We start from the raw sequence: 17,321 nt of genomic DNA on the forward strand, positions 1-17,321 counted from the left end.
CCATGCCCTTACTAAAAGTAGTTCCCAAATATCTAGGTCCCTACCTGAGAATCTATAAAATATTCACTCACTAAGTTTTATCTCAGAAACTTAAATCCACCAGAGTGTTCCTATGCCAGACAAGTCCTAAAACACAGAGGCAAAAGCCTCTTTAAGAACAACAATCAGATGCAGCTCCCCTTCCCTACACAGTCAACACCCCGTTTCAATATGAACAAGTTAGGGTGGTCACTGCCTAGACACCCCTGAAGATGGAGAAAGAGATTAAGTGAGAGGAAGGGGTAGCAGCAAACAAGATCAAAGGTCTACGAATACTGAAACTTTATATAAATATATACATGTATTTTTTAGATGCCTGGGTGTGGGAATAGCTGGTAGGAGGTAAATGACATGGTGGAACTGTAACCTATAACATTCTTTGAAATTTGCTCTACAGCTACTCATTGAATTGTGCTTTGAAAGCCTTCACCTTTCTGTATATACCCTATATTTCATAATAAGGAAAGAACTGCAACTGTGGAACTGTAACCCATAACAATTTTTGAAATTACCTATATAACTGCTTGTTGAGCTGTACAATGAAAGTTAACACCTTTCTGTATGTGTGTTATATTTTTACAACAATGAAGATAGCTAAAGTGGAACTGAGACCCATGACAGTCTTTGAAATTTGCTCTCTAACTACTTGTTAAATTGTATTTTGAACGTTATCACCGTTATATATTTATATGTTAAAGTTCACAATAAAAAATGCATTGATGATGATAATAATAATAATAATAACAGCTTGTTACCCTGTTCTCTAAATCTTTAAACTAAACGAAGCTGCAGGAAGTTGTGCAGAGACCTGGCATCTGCCTGGCCACCTCCAAGTCCCCTCAGGGACACACATGCTCCCAAGTTGCAAGAGTGGTTCTGGGCCTGTACCATGCTCTGGTGGCCAGCATGGGAAACTCACATTTTCCATCTTTTTTTCCTCTCATCATCCCCTGACCCCTTTTCTCCTTCAGGATGTTTGTCCACATGCCATGCAATTATTCTGGTTTTTTTTTTTTTTTTTTTTTTTTGTTTTCATTTGTTTTATGGATAAACAGCTCAGTGAATTCTACTTCAGAAGATTTCTAATCCTCTCTTTCTAATTCTTTCCCAGTTACCTTAGGAACATTCTCACCCCTCCAATTTTCAGGCAGCTGATAATGTAACTGAATAATCACTATACTGTTTATAGAGTTTGGTTTTCTATAATACATGAAGAAATATCGATCTCAAGTGCATAATGATTGTGAGTTCTGGCTTGTTCTAGGCGGGCATCATGATAACTCCTATTCAAAGGATTATTGGTTGAATGAATACATGAATTGTAAAGTCCTGTGTTAATCTGAGCTGCTTCTCTTTTAAAATGTGTGGGTATATGTATGTCTATGCAGACACATTATATAATGTATGCAAGCAAATCAGGATGGAATAAATCCCATGTTATTTACCTTAGTGAGAGGTTTCCAGGAGAGATCTAGATGCAAAAAAGTAGAAGGTATATCGAATGGAATTTCAATCATTTCTTCTTTCCTTCTCTCCACTGGCTGGGGAGTTAAAGCTTTCTGTGGTCTGATATCCCAAAAACACATTGTGCTAAAAAAAAGAAAATTTATATATATGTGTGTGTCTATAAATATATATATATTTATATTTATATTTTAATTAAGTACAAATAAGAGGTGTAAACCTGGGATGACCATTAGCATTACTACACATTAGCAATGTGACCATAGCTATAATTTAGTGTCTCTGAAATGAAGATTTTATGACATGAGTCTGTTTTTCATTTTATATTTTAGAGGACTATACTGTTTAAAGAGTTGTTTAAAAATATACTTAATCTTGGGATTAATATCATATATGAGAATGAGTTTGGAGGTTAACATAAACTTTTTACTATAATGGCTTTATTAAGATATAACACATATACCATGTAATTCATCCATTTAAAGTGTAGAGTTCAATGGTTTTTAGTCTATCTGCAGAGTTGTGCAACCATCACCACTGTGAATTTTAAACATTTTCATCACCCCAAAAAGAAATCCCAGGCATATTAGCAGTCACTCTCCATTTTCTCTCACCCCCTCCTCCCAATCCCTAGGCAACCACTAATCTACTTCCTGTTTATATAGATTTGCCTATTTTGGACATTTCATATAAACGGAATTATACAATACATTGTCTTTTGTGACTGGCTTCTTAAATTCAGCATAATAGTTTTAAGGATAATCTATGACGTGGCAAGTATCAGTACTTCATTTCTTTATATTGTCAAATAATATTCCATTGTATGGATATACCACATTTCATTATCTATTAATCTGTGAATGGACATTTGGGTTATTTCCACTTTTTTGGCTATTATGGATAATGTTGCTATGAACATTTGCATACAAGTTTTTTGTTTCATTTAGCTTATGTATACGCCCAAGAGTAGAATTACTGGGTCAAATGGTAATTCTAGGTTTAAACTATTGAGGAACTGCCAGACTGTTTTCCAATGTGAGTGCACCATTTTACATGCTCACTAGCAATATACAAGGGTTCCAATTTCTTGACATCATTGCCAACATTTATTATTGTTCATCTTTTTTATTATAGGCATCCTAGCTGGGGTGAAGTAATATTTTCTTGTGGTTTTGATTTTCATCTGCTTATACTTTTGGTGTCCTATCTTAGAAATCACTGCCTAATCCAAGGTCATGAAATTTTTCCCTATGTTTTCTTCTAAGAGTATTACAGTTTTCACTCTTACAAATAGCTATTTGATCAATTTTGCATTAATTTTTATAAATGGCATGAAGTAGGGGTCCAACTTCATTCTTTTGCATGTGGATATCCAGTTGTCCCAGCATCATCTGTTGGAAAAAACTATTCTTTCCCCATCAAATTGTTTTAAAACATATACTTATAGTTGGTTTAAAAGAGTTTTTCAAAATTATACAGCACTTATTGAATCTTATTTATGACATTAATTTGCATTATTCATGCAACAGTTTTGCTAAATATAGATAACTTCAGTTGAACTTTCTGCATGAATCAATCACACATTCTTAGTTAAAGGAAACTAATTTTACTTTATTCCATATTAGAAGTCCTGTAGCATAGCTGATGTCTAAAGGTTAGGACTGATGAGTTTTTCAGATAACTAAAAGTTAGCTTTCTAAATGCATAAACTTTTTTTACTTAAACAACTTTTGAAGAAAATATTTGCAGAGCAGTCTATGTTTAATAAACATAGAAACATAGTAAAATGTTTTCATGCTTATATAAAAATAATAATTTACCCAGCCAACTAACTTCTTTCCTTCCCCTTCCTCTTTCATTCCCTTTCTCCCTCCTCTCTCTTTTCCTTCCTCTCTTCTTTCCTTCATTCCATCCTTTCTAATTCAAGGTCCATCATTAAAAACAACCACCTATGATCTATATCTTCAATATATGTGATATCTTTGGCATGTTCAGAGCTTCTAAATGTTTTCCAGGGCTACTGAAGAACAGTATAGGATTATATTCTCTTGTTTTACAATCAACATTATAACATAAGTTATAACATTATAACTTCTGTATGAAATCATGATACAATTTTAATCATTTTATAATGTTCCATATGGCCTTATAGGTGACATTTGGTGTTTTTGCTTGGGCAACACCGCCCCCTTTTTCTTTGGCAAGCACATTCTAATTGTTCTTTGGGGAGCTGCCATCTTCCCCAGTACATGCAGTCATGTCATGATTGCCACTCAATCATTTTTTATGATGCAACAGAGGTCAACCAGGATCTTTCCTTTCACTGAATCTTGAGCAGAGTGACACAGAGATACCAAATGGTTGGAGCAGGTTCATTCAGATGGAAGGGGTTGGCCATTCATTCCTAAATTCCTGGGGCTCTTTTTGAGCCCTGAGTCAGCTCTTCCTTTGATTTAGCAGTATCATTACTTACTAGCTATAGCTTAGGATACTACCTACAGCAAGCTATAGGTGGATAATGTATTTGGTGTCAGAGTCTCATTTCCTCTTTCTGTAAGCATTTGCACAGGTTGTTGTGAATACAAAAACAATCTATTAAAGCACCTAGTATTTGGCATAAACTTCCAATAAATTTCTTTTTTCCCCTTAAGTTAGCCAGAGTCAGTATTCATTGCTTGCAACCACAAACCCTTACTCACTACATGCCCACAAGATAAATCATGTCTCACTGGCCCCTTGCCCATGGCCACAGCTAATGTTACTTATGTCTTTGATTGCCATTCCACAGTTCAGCTTCTATGGCTTAAGGTGTCAGTTCTACTGGAGAAAAAGTCATTTGGGAAGGTAAAGTTTTCCAATATATGGATGCTAGATAAATTCTATTTCTGTTCATATTTCCTATTTCATTATGAATTTGTAGTTCTATAAATTGGGAGAAATAATTTTACTTAAATGAACATTTCTTCAACATAGCTACCAACTTGTTTTTAAAAATATTTTTTTTACAAATATACAACAAAAATATAAAAGGCTTCCACTTTTTAAAAGAAGATCTCCCAATTAAATGCTATAATCCTTGAGGGTGGTAGATGGGAAATCTGCATTTTCTGCATTATTTTTCTGTAAACCTACAATTTCTCAATAAAAACAAAGCAAAAAAAATTAAAAAAAAAGAGGAGCCAGAAGAGAAGTTTGCAGAAACTGTAAGGGCAGATAAAAGGGAGAGGGAGATTGTCATGTGACATAAGGCAGAGATGCAAGCCGAGGAACCCCAAAGATGACAGCTAGCCGGCACCAGAACACTACACCCTTAAGGGAGTACACATGGCCTTGCTGATGCGATGCTGGACTTCTAGCCTCTGAAACCATGAGCCAACTATTTCCTGTTGTTAAGCAAAACAAAACAAAAAACAGCTCAGATTAAAAAAAATGCTATAATCTTTGTAACTGTGAGATAAAACGGAATGTGAGCAACGCATATTGTATATAAACATGAGAAGGTGAAGAAACAGAATAACTGTGAATAATTCTATATGACATCAACAAGAAATTTAGTAATTTCTTCTTTTTACAATATATTTCTGTTCATAAAAAGGGTTTTTTTTTTTAAACCAGCAATAATCTATAACTTTCTATCGTCTATTAGGCTTAATTGCAATAATAAAGATTATTTAAGAACCAGAAAACAACAATGAATTTAGGAGCACCAAAGAAAGGGATACACTGCATGAACACACATTAGGAAATGTTTAAAATACATACCAATCTGCTGAACATGTTACAAGTTGACAGCATATTCCACTTCGATTCTCAAAGACAGAACCCATCCTGTTAATCTGTTTTAAAAAATTCAAGAAAAATAAGTTCTCACTAGTAAATGCATACCTAGAACTTTTTTCTTTTGAGTACTTTTAAAATCTTTTTTACTTATTTATTGTTCTTTATTTTAATTTTTATAGGACGAGCATAACACTATCACAGAAATTTAGAAACAGACAGTTCTAAAATCACATATTAATTCTGCCATATATTCTTTTCCAGTCTTTTTTCAAAGAAACATTTTTGCATAGTTTTAATTAGAACACTTATAGTTTTCTATCCTGAGATTTTTCCCTTAGAGAAATTTGAGCATTTACCCAGGTATTCATAAAAATCATTTTAATTGCCTTATAACATTTCATATAGTAGATGATGCACCATAATTTAATTATCCATTATTAGAAATGTGGACTCTTTCATTTTTCACTATGAATTGTGGAGCCAAATTACATGATTGTTCAGTAGGCGCAATGTTGTATGGCCCCTAAATAGCTGAAATCATAAATTTTAAATCCAGAAATTCTAAGGGTATAATACATTTGCACTTTATTTTTATATATCAAACCCTCTTCTTCTCCATTGACACCACTCAAAGTTTTTAGTGGGTAAAACTATTCAAGGTAAACAAAATGCGATATATACATAAAATGGAATATTACATAGCAGCAAAAAGGAATGAAGTTCTGATATGTGCTACAACATGGATGAGTCTTGAAGACATCATGTTAGTGAAATAAGCTAACCACAAAAGGACAGATATTGTATGAATTCACTTATATGAAATACCTAGAATATGCAGATTCATAGAAGCAGAGTAGATTATAGGTTGCAGGGGGAGGAATTAATGTTTGATGGGTTCAGAGTTTCTTTTTGGGGTGACGGAAAAGTTTTGGTAATGAATGGTGATGATGGTAGCACGACATTGTGATTATGAATACTATCACTGAATTTTATACCCAAAAGTGTTTAAAATGGGAAATGTTTTGTTATATATATGTAACCACAATGAAAATTTTTAAAATCTACAGATTGACAGATTAGCCTTTTTCTCATCCTGAAGTCAGATGTTGGTCTGACAACAGTGACCCAATCGTGTGATACTTTGTTCCTGGTTATTTTACAATGTAAATGTAAATGAATTGCTGACTTGAAACATCCTCATCAGAGAAAATCTTTTGGAAGTTTACAATCCAGTAGGAGAAATGTGTGAAGCCATCAAGACTCACCTCGAATGTGTCAGACAGCCAATGTATATCTGTAATCACTTTCTTATGCCCATTTTCTATTGAGGAGACAGCACAATGTCTGATATACATAGTTTCTTTATTACTATCTGGTTCAAGGAGAAACATGGGCTGGAAGAATGTTAAAAGAAAATTACGAGCTAATTTCAGTAAACTGACAAATGAATACATACTTTACTTGTCATGCTTATTAAAATTAGTAACTTGGAAACATGCTAGTGCAAGTAAAAACATAAATTAATGTTTCTATGTATCATATATTTAGGTAATAGGATTGTTTCCTTTTCTCTTCAGTTTAGTCTAAGATGTTATCTCTAAATTTAAGAAGTATTATTGGCCCACTCCCTAAACAATCAGTAGGACATCCCCCGTTTTGAAGGAGTATTGCTTTCCTTGCACACTGAGGGCTAAATCCCACTGTTCCTTGTTAAGAGACCTGCTGATGTTAAGACTGAAAAATGGGAGGAGGAGGGGACTGCAATATGGTAGGTATGAACTGAGTTGGAAGTTCAGGAATCTTTCCCCAAACCTTTTAACGTAAGAATCCAGTTTCCCTAAATCACAGTACATTGTTATCAGAACCGAAGCTCCTTCATTTTATGTATGAGAAAACCGATGCTTGCTGAGGTAAGGTGACATTAACGTGTCCAAAAACACAGCACTGTGAACTGGAACTTGGATACCTTGCCCTCCTGTCCAGAGCTCTTTCAAATACATCACTCGATCCCTGTATTTTATCTTAAAAAAGAACAAAGAAATGAACCTAACATGCCGAGACAGACAATGCAACTTGCTTTGCTGTGTTTCTAATTAAGGGCCCACATGAAGTGGTTCAGAACATGTCCACGCACAGATGTTAAGGCTTGAGAAATAACACCCTTTTTTCCTAAATTTTTGTTAAAGATTGGCAACTCTATTAGATACTTTTTGATAAAGTCCTGAATGGAAAAACCTTGCAAGTGAAAAAATTACAAAAAGCTAACCTTGAGTGTGACTTTTTTACTTCTGCTACCACCTGTCTTAATGTTCTCTATGCGATCAGCATGTGCAGAAATATCCCACAGGACTATCTAAAACAGAAATAAATGTTATTTCAACATATTTTTCCAGAAATAGCTAATTGGGTCTTAAGGATTTTTAAAAGTAACTTTTGCTGAATTTCTCTAAGTCGGCATTGTGCAAAAGAAATATAATGTCATAAGTATTTTAAAATTTTCATAGCCACATTAAAAACATAAAAAGAAACAAGTGAAAGTAATTTCAATAATATATTTGTTTACCCAATATATATATAATCATTTAACATGTTATCAATATAAAAATTATATGATAATTTACATACTATTGCTATCTCTGCAGCCTGATAAATCAGTCACCTTGAGGGATAATCGAATTTAGCCTACATTTTAAGTCAGCAACCCCAGTGCAACTTTTAAAGCTAGTATTAAAAAAGGATGTTTCCTTTTTTATAAAAGCATTTTCAGCACATTGATTTTTTTTCCTTTCACTTTTTATTTTGAAAAATTTCAAGCATATGCAACAGTTGCAAAACCAATACAAACCCCATATAGAGAACAACACACCCCCATCTCCCATACCTCAGATACCCAGATCCACCAGTTTTAACACTTGGCCACATTTGCTGCAGCATTCTATCCATCTGGTTTCTATTCATCTAGGTTCTGAACATCTGAGAGTAGATTGTATATCTCATATCAAACTAGGCCTTGGGGTCAGTTTAGCTGCTGCAGTATAGCAGTTTAGCAGTCAGGTGAGTAGTTCTTTATTTGCAAAAGTGGGCACCAGGGCACCAGGCTCTGAGCCAGCTCCTGGACCAGCCATCATTGTATAGACAACTTTGTTCTAAGTCCTTACTCTGCTAGGCTTTGGGGCTACAGCACTGACCCTCAACCCTTGTGGAAAGTCCAGCCTGGCAGGGAAGGAGGGTAGCCAACTCATCCTGATATGCCTGGGACTCTGCCAGTGGAAGACTCAAAGGCCTGCCTCCCAGGAACCTCCCCAGTCCTTGGGAAACCAGATGGCTGGTCACCTCACAGGGAAGTCAGCCACTAAAGCCATGACTACTTTAAACAGGCAAGTGACAGGCACATGAGGGTCACAGCTAATTTGCATTTTTAAGCCAGTGGCTCTGGGATCTAGGTGGAAATGGCTTGGTTAGAGAAAGCCAGGTACTGGGGAAGGCTAGATATATAGATATATAGCTGTTGCAGCAGGCTGGGGGTGATGGGGGTGGCGGTTTGGATTAAATAGGTGGCTATGGCAGTGGAGAGAAGTAGAAGAATCTAAGGTTAAAAGGCTGGATACGAAGGGTGAAGAATCAAGAATGATCCCTGGGTTTCAAGCTTCAAAATAATAGTCAACCGTAGGGAACCCTGGAGGCGGCGCAGCCAGCACATTGATTTTTGGCTCATGTTGATAAATGCTGGTATTCATTAAAGTCCAAGGTAAGCATCACGTCATTTCCCCTGCTTTGGGAAGTCTTCCTCTGCCTTTGGAAATGTCCTATGGTTTTGGGAACAGCTGCTTTGGACCCAGGGGCAAATAGCCTGTTCTCCAGAGTTAAGTACAAACACCCAATTGTCCAAAAAGGTTGGGAAATAATGGTTTCTATTTAATTGACTAGAACTCCAAATTTGCATATACCTGCATGGCCATTTTTGGAAGAATCAGAATACAGTAAAATATGCAACATTAAATTAGATTAAATAAATTGCAGAGGATTAAGTCATTTCAACATACTAAAATATCAACAAAATGTCAGTGTGCCAGGATTGTGAGTGGTTTTATTTTCATCATTTCCTTCTCTAAAGTATTCTAAAACAAAGTTGTGTTATCTTTGTAGTGAGGAAAAAAGGCATTTCAGGATTTGCTGGGCTGGGAGGATGGGCTCTGGGTCATCATTATGACCATCAGTTATTGTTGAACCAAACTGGGGGAGAATATTTGTTTTTCTGGTTGCTTTGGTTCTGGATAAATGGGCGTGGAAGGTACAGATATTTAAATTTCTACCCCAAGGTCGTTTTCCTAGCCCACACAGGGAAAAAAAAATAAGATCATATACCCATGTAATGGTCAAACCCACTGGATCACAATGAATTTAAACTCTGATCAAAAAGCAGCTTTCAGAATTTTGTTTTGTTGCGCTAGAGAAATGGACTATAGGAAGATAGGATCTAAATTCGATATAATTAGATAACCAAAAGGGGACATAAGAAAAAAGCAAACACGGTATCCATTTTTCAAAAATATATGTGTGTGTATATATAAAAATAGTCAAAAATATATGTTTGTATATATAAAAATAGTTAATAATATATTTATATTTCCCAGTGAATTTCTGTTTAAAATTTGGATCAAACCTCACTGCTATCCCCCAGGAAAATTTCAAAAGAGGCCTACCGACCTTCTTGCCCAAGAGGTATTAATGCTGTGATTTCTGTTCTTCCACATACTCTCACAAAAATGTGTGGTTCTATCCCAGCAACACAAATGGATCTGACCTGATTTTATGTTTTCAGTTATCATAATGAGTTATACTTTGAACACCTCTAGCACTGTCTTAGTTTCCTAGGTCTGTCATAGCAAAGCACCACAGCTGGGTGGCTTAACACAACAGAAACATATTGTCTCACATTTATGGAAGCTAGAGATCTGGACTGAGGGGTCGGTAGGACCATGCTTCCTCTGAAGCCTGTAGGGTGTTGGTGGTGGCTTGCCAGCAATCTACGGTATTCCTTGGCTTGCCTCTGTCTCATGGCTATCTTCTCTTTCTGTGTCCAATTCTAATTGTCCTAATTGTGTCCAATTCTAATAATCCAGTGTGGCCTCAACTTAACTAATAATATCTTCAAAGATCCTGTTTCCAATTAGGATCACATTCGAGGGACTAGGGGTTAGGACTTGAACATACCTTTTGCGGGGACACATGTCAATAATCCACAACAAGCACTGATACCATGTCTAATGCATCATTATACACCAGTTCCCAGTATGGAAACTGGTACTCCCTCCTTCTGGAAAATTGAATTAAATTCAAAATACTACCAATCAAACCTTATCATGGACTGTTTTCTAAATTAATAAATAGCTAAAAAATCTTTAAGTACCTGTCCATTTATACAGCCTCCAGCAATGATATTAGGGTCAGTTGGACAGAACTTGAAGCAGAAGATGTCATCTGGGCTCTCCAGCATTAACTGAGCAAACCGTGCAAATTCAAGAAAGAGTGAGAAAATTATTGAGATCATGGCCAGAAAATAATATAAAGGCAGTCAAAAGTCTAATTTTACTAGCTATCTATCAGAATCATGCATATAGAGCCCATTTGTAGAATTCTTCCTCTGGGATTGGAAGCTGTTTTAGTTGAATTTTATTGTGGACAATTGATCATGTGTATCAGAGCATGTTATATTCTCAACGGGTAACCAGGTTTCCCCCTCCCACCCTTCGTGGGAAGCAAAGGGTATGTCATTTTCAGGGGATATTATGGTTTTTAAAAACAAAAAACAGCATTAAATTATTTTTTTTCTTAAAGGGGTAGAATGTAAGCTCTTTGAGAACAGGAATATTTGTTTTGTTCTCTTGTATCCTTAGATTGGCATATAAAGGGCACTAAAAAAATGTTCAATGTGAGAAAATGGGATTATTGCCAGTGATCATATTTCAAAATTTAAAATAATAAAGACCCCAGAGGGGGAATGAAGTCAAGTGCCTTCAGGATACAAAAGTATGAAGAAATAGCTACAAAAATAATAGTTAGCACTTATGCTGCTGTGTTCCACCAAGCCAAGCAGCTGGCTAGTTACTGTTCCTTTTTAAACACTGTGTGGTCCAAGCAGAATGGACAGAAAAATAGGCCTCATAGGCCACTGGTTTGCCATGGCTGAGTTAAAGGTTTCCAACTGAAATTGCAGTGAATTACTTTGGTTTATTTAATATTCTGTGGAATCTAGAGAAAGTTCCACTTTTGAAAATAAAATTTCTTTTAATACTGTCGTATAGTTGTGATTATAACAAACAAGAAAAGAAAATATTTGCATTATTTGTTTAAGGAATTATCTGCTTGTCTGCTTGTCTTTTTAAAGTTATTTTTCAGAATAAAAGGGAGAGGTCTTTCTTTTTCCTAGTTGCCTGGAAATTAGTCACACTTCTATGGATGGCTTAGAACTGAGGGTAGTTCTACAGAAAGTTTAAAAAACTCACTGAGGAAATGGCACCATTTTTTATGGTAAGCCAGCCAAATAAGAAAGAGCTAGGGATCTGTCATTTTGAGGTCTGGGTCTATAATAATTAAAGTATCTGGAATCTATTACAGTAAAAGTTATTTTACTGTAGACGAATTAAAGAAAAAGAAGGGAGCTAGGGTTTATTAGGGAAAAGCCTTAGTTATGGAATATTTTATAGAGATAAAATATTATATTAAACTTAATCTAACACTATATAGTACTTTCTCCGCTAAGAAAAATATCTTATTGAGCAGATATGGAAACTGAGACCCTGTGGAACAAACCCAGCCTTCAATCTTGTTTTATTTGGAATGCTAATTGTTTTGCCTTGGTTTGAGTGTTGGTATGGGTGTGCGTTTTGATTTGATTTTAGCAGAGCTATATGACAACTGGGAGGTTTCAAACAAAATCCTTGATTTCTGGATTCTCTTGACAAGTGAGGCCATCTGGCAACAAAAGAGCTGCAGGTGCGCTTGCCAGTGTCCCCAGTCCCCACGACTCCCATTGTTCTCCCATGCAGTCATCTTCACCGACTGCCTCACCTGCCTGGAGATCCTTGGATGAGAGGAAATTCACGTGAAACTAAAATCAATTTTCATTTGAACAATCAGCATTTCAACAAGGCCCACAGAATAGTTTGCCTTTTAAAATAAACATTGCTCTATCTTTTTTTTTAAATAACACATTGATTTGTTTGATAAACCTTTTCAATAAACCAAATGCAAACTTTAGTTTTACTTAAATTGAATGATGACAAATTCTGAATTGAAGAAAGCTTAAGTTTATGGGAGTTTTATGATATTAATTAATTGACTATAAGCTATTTTGCAATTAAAACTGTTAAAGATCTATGTGAAAATAGTATCTGAAAATTTTAGACCCTATGGATGACTCTCCATAAATACCTGTGGATGTATGGGGTCAGAGAAGCTCCAGAAAAGAATCAGTGATGGTTGCAGCAATAACTTGCCAGAAAAGTGGGCTCTGTCTTCCAAGGAGAGCCTCACGGCCACCGACACAGCTATTAGCCCTGAATTGAAAAACAATTAGAAATTAAAATAGATAGTAATTGTACACCAAGAAGTGTTTTTAGCTTCTGCTTTCCTGCATAGTCACTATTGATTTCCATTTTGATGAAATTCAAGTAAAAATATTCCATAGGAGACCAAGAGTTTTCCTACAACTGCACTATCCAATTTGGTTGCCTCTAACCACGTGAGTCTACTTAGCAATCAAAACGTGGCTGGTCTGAACTGAGATGTGCTGTAAGTATAAAACACACACAGAATTTCAAAGATTTAGCAAGTAATAAAGAATGCAAATTATCACATCACAAATTTTTATAGTGATTACACGTTAAGTGCTTTTGGATAGAGTGAGTTAAAAAAAATACATTACCAAAATTAATCTCACTTGTTCCTGTTTACGCTTTTATCATGGCTACTAGAAAATTTAAAAATGCATGTGTGACTCATGTTTATTTCTTTTGGACAGTGCTGACTTAGCTGGATCTGTAAGGTGTCACTTTGCTTATTCAAGTACACAACAGATGGGTAATATTGTCAGTTTTGATAACCAGAGCCACAGTATTATATAGGAAAAAGAGGCAGTTGGCCTGGTCAACAATAATAATAATAAAAGAGATGATTTAATATTGACTGCTTATGATGTGCTGGCCATATGCTAAGTGCTTTATAATTATTATCACATTTAATCCTCACAATAGTCTGAATATTACATCCATTTTATGCAAACCCTGAGACAGATACATAAATTATTGACAGCACAGAGGATCACTCGCATGTCTCTTTTGCCAGATGCCCATAGTTGTTGCAGTTCAACCAGCATTTACTGCACACTAACTTTCCCTTATTTATCCTTTTTCCCAGAATCATACTGTTTAAAGCAAAATAATGTAGTTCTTAGTGGCCCACATTTCCTTAATTAATGTTGTATAGCAGTAGGAGAAGAGTTATCATTAGCTTACTAACGTTGCACAGCTCTCTACCTTTAGCAGCAAGTCTTTCCTTCTGCATGTAAAAGCTCAGGGAAAGGAAACGCTGTTTTTGAGGTCAGTGCATATGATGTGCTGAGTCTACTGTAAGCTTGTTCTAAAAACGTTCTTTGAAAAGAGATGAACTTATTAGCCATTAGGGACATGTAAATCAAAACTACAATGAGATACGACTGCATAACTATTGGGATGACTAAAATTAAAATGTCTGACCATACTAAGTGTTGGGGAGGATGTGCAACAAGTGGAACTCTTACACTTTGCTGGTCGGAATGTAAAATCATGCAACCATTTTGGAAAACAGCGTGGCTGTTTCTTTAAATGTTAAACATTCAGTTGGGGCGACCAACTCTTCCTGGCTTCCCCAGGACTTTCCCAATTTTAAAACTTAAAATCTTGGGAACCGCTTCAGTCCTGGGCACCCCCTCAGTGCCAGGCAAACAGGGATAGTTGGTCACCCTATATACACCTCCCTTATGACCCAGCCATTCCACTCACATGTATTTACTGAAGACATATGAAAGCCTATGTAATGGCTAAATTTATGTGTCAACTTGGCTGGTTCGGAAGTATGACTTCGTTATTGTTTTTACTTCGAGATTACATATGGTTTAAGGAGATGTGTATCAGTGCCATGTTGACAAGGGGTGGACTGTGATAGCTTATTGTATGTGTCAGCTTACCTAGGTTATGGTGTCCAGTATTTGGTCAAACAGTGGCCTAAATGCTGCTGTGAAGGTTTTTTTGTAGATTGCTTTCAGCATCTACAATCAGTTGACATTAAGTAAAGAAGATTACCCTCAACAATGTAGGTGGGTCTCATCCAATCACTTGAAGACCTTAAGACTTATTAGAATTTCCAGCTTGCCCTAAGGAATTTGGACTTCCCAGCCTTCACAACTGAAGAAGCCAATTCCCTAAAATAAATTTATATATATACACACACACCTTTTTATATTATATATTATGTATATATATTTATATATTATATATATTATTTTTATATATAAAATAAATATGTATGTGTATATATAAGTATACACACACACATATCCTGTTGGTTCTGTTTCTCTGGAGAACCCTTTGTATGCATATATCTGTACAAAGACTTGCATGCAAATGTTCATAGGTGCTTTATTTGTAATAGCTGGAAACCACAAATGACCTAAATGTTCAAAAATAGGTGAATGGATAAACAATGAAATACTACTCAGCAATAAAAAGGAATAGTTATTGATGCACACAACAACACGAATGAATCTCAAAATAATTAGTCTGAGCAAAAGAAACCAGATGGAAAAAAAATGTATACGCTGTATGATTCCTTTATATGAAACTGGAAAACATAAACTAATGTATTAGGACAGAAAGCAGATATGTGGTTACTTGGGGTCCTGGGGAGGGGAGGAGGGAGCAATTACAAAGAGATATGAGGAAACTTCTGGGGATGATTGATATGTTCATTATCTTGATTGTGGTGATGACAGTTTCATGGGTGGGTGCATATGCTGACTTTATCAAATTGTACACTTAAGTATATGCAGTTCCCTATATGTCACTTACACTTCAATAGAGTGGTAAAAAATAAAAACTTTTAAAAATGGGATATAAAATCAGCAGTTGCACAGAGGCTGTTTCTGCATGTAGCGAAGGCCTGGAGGCAAAGAACCTCATGTCCTTGCTGTAACTGGGCGTTCACACTGGCAGTGCACAGCAGCCAAGGAATGTGCAAAGGTGGGACCACTGAAGACAGAAGGACCTTCCCTTCTTTCTCTCTCCCCACATTGGCCCTCTTCTCTCACACACATACACACAAGCCCAAAAGACAAAACACAAATCTTTCATGTGTTTAAACAGAGCCGAGACTTGGAATTTTGATGCACACATATTAAAATACATATAGGTTTCTAAGCAATTTATTGCTTATCCAGTCTTAATATTTCCTAAACTCTTAAAGGAGATGTGTTTCCTGTGTGGTCCAGGATTCAGAGAGGCAGTGTTAGGAGGAATGAATTTAGCCTTGGGAGTCCAACAGGCTGGAGATGAGTCCAGCTTCATCCCTGCACCAGCTGTGTGTCCTGAATAAGGCACTTCCCTGTGCTGAGCTTCAGGTCTTTTCATTGTAAAATGGAGATCATAATATGTATTGCACAGGGAGACTTGTGCTGGGAGGATGTGACTGAGAGAAGGCACTGGCAAGTGCTTGGTAGGAACCTGACACTCAACAATTGGAAGTTATCTTATTGAAATTGAGCTGGTTTACAATTTTAGATGTAAAAACAATAGACAGTTGCAATGTCATCACAAAAGGCCACCCCAGTCACTGCAGTCTCACCATAGATAGTTGGATGCCATGAGATGCAGGTAATGGTTTTCTCCATTAGATTATGAAGGTCAGTGAAAGACTGGTACTCTTTCAGGTGGGTATCGGTCTTGTCCCCAAAGGTGCCTTCTTCTTCAGCCAGATGTTTCCAGTCATCAATAAATGTGTTCATGATTTCATTTTGCTGCAGGGCTATTTCAACACTATTTTGTAAAATAAAAACAATTAAGATGTTTGATTTTAGTATTCAATGATATGACAATTTCATTAGCTCCTCCTATTTCATTTATACTGAAAGAAAAATTATTCTCAGTTATATTTGGTAACTAATGATTAACCCCATTTGAAATAACTGACTTAGAAAAAAAAATTAATGGTAGTATACAACTCGGAACTTCTTTAAGAAAGAACTTGCTGTCAAAGGCAAGGAGTGCCCACGGCTGACAGACAGCTTCCAGCATCTTCATCATCTGTCTCTGTTTTCAAGCCAGAGGGGATGCCTGGGATTGACCAGTTTCGCCCTTATGCAGGACTCCTCCAGCTGGCCATCTCTGCTCTGGAGTTCCCTGTGAGGTTGTCTAAGAGTTTGTCTGAAACTCTACCTATGAAATCCTGCTTCTTCCTGTTTATTTTTCACAGTACAACACTCAGTAAACCTCTACTACTAACCCTGTCTCCCCATTGCTTCCTGGAAAATCCAAATTAACACAAAAGGCAATTTTCTTAGGCATATTCCATACAAATGATTACTTATAAGAAATAAGTGTACTCAAATCTCTCTATCTATATCTATCTGATAGTTATATATACAGCTATATAACTATAAATATATAAACATTTATATGATTATAAATGTTCTGAAATATAGATATAAAATCTATATTTTATATAATCTATATTTCAAAACAACAAATAAGAGGTTCTCAAAAGAGTAGGTTTGGATTTTGGAAATGTGTGGTATAGGACAGATGGTTTTGGTTAACAAAATGCTTAGGAGTTGCTACTGTGTTTAATTCTATTGCTAAAACTCCTGCAGTATATGCAGTACATGAGAAAGTTCCTAAAATGAAGAACTACCCACCTAAAAATGCTAATATTGCTCCTTTAAGGCGTGGTCTGAGTTTTGGCTTCGTCTCTTAATAGTCTAGGGACCCTGGTTTAATGCGCTTCTG

General features: G+C 35.9%; 1 protein-coding gene across 6 annotated transcripts in view; it reads right to left on the reverse strand.

Moving 5' to 3' along the window:
- Positions 1 to 17,321, reverse strand: part of DNAI3 (dynein axonemal intermediate chain 3) — a 100,904-nt gene that overhangs the window by 46,994 nt on the left and 36,589 nt on the right. For all 6 annotated transcript variants that reach the window (XR_005215326.1, XR_005215327.1, XM_037826747.1 and 3 more), the window contains 7 exons: positions 16,162 to 16,352; positions 12,718 to 12,842; positions 10,694 to 10,783; positions 7,550 to 7,636; positions 6,549 to 6,677; positions 5,266 to 5,339; positions 1,485 to 1,629 (listed from right to left, as the gene is read on the reverse strand). Coding sequence is in view for 4 of the 6 variants with exons in the window: in XM_037826747.1 (XP_037682675.1) it covers positions 1,485 to 1,629; positions 5,266 to 5,339; positions 6,549 to 6,677; positions 7,550 to 7,636; positions 10,694 to 10,783; positions 12,718 to 12,842; positions 16,162 to 16,352 (841 nt within the window). In the remaining 2 variants the exon portion in view is untranslated. The remainder of the gene's footprint in view (positions 1 to 1,484; positions 1,630 to 5,265; positions 5,340 to 6,548; positions 6,678 to 7,549; positions 7,637 to 10,693; positions 10,784 to 12,717; positions 12,843 to 16,161; positions 16,353 to 17,321) is intronic.

This window comes from Choloepus didactylus, chromosome 2, assembly GCF_015220235.1.
Source record: "Choloepus didactylus isolate mChoDid1 chromosome 2, mChoDid1.pri, whole genome shotgun sequence".
In the NCBI taxonomy this organism is placed as follows: Eukaryota; Metazoa; Chordata; class Mammalia; order Pilosa; family Megalonychidae; genus Choloepus; species Choloepus didactylus.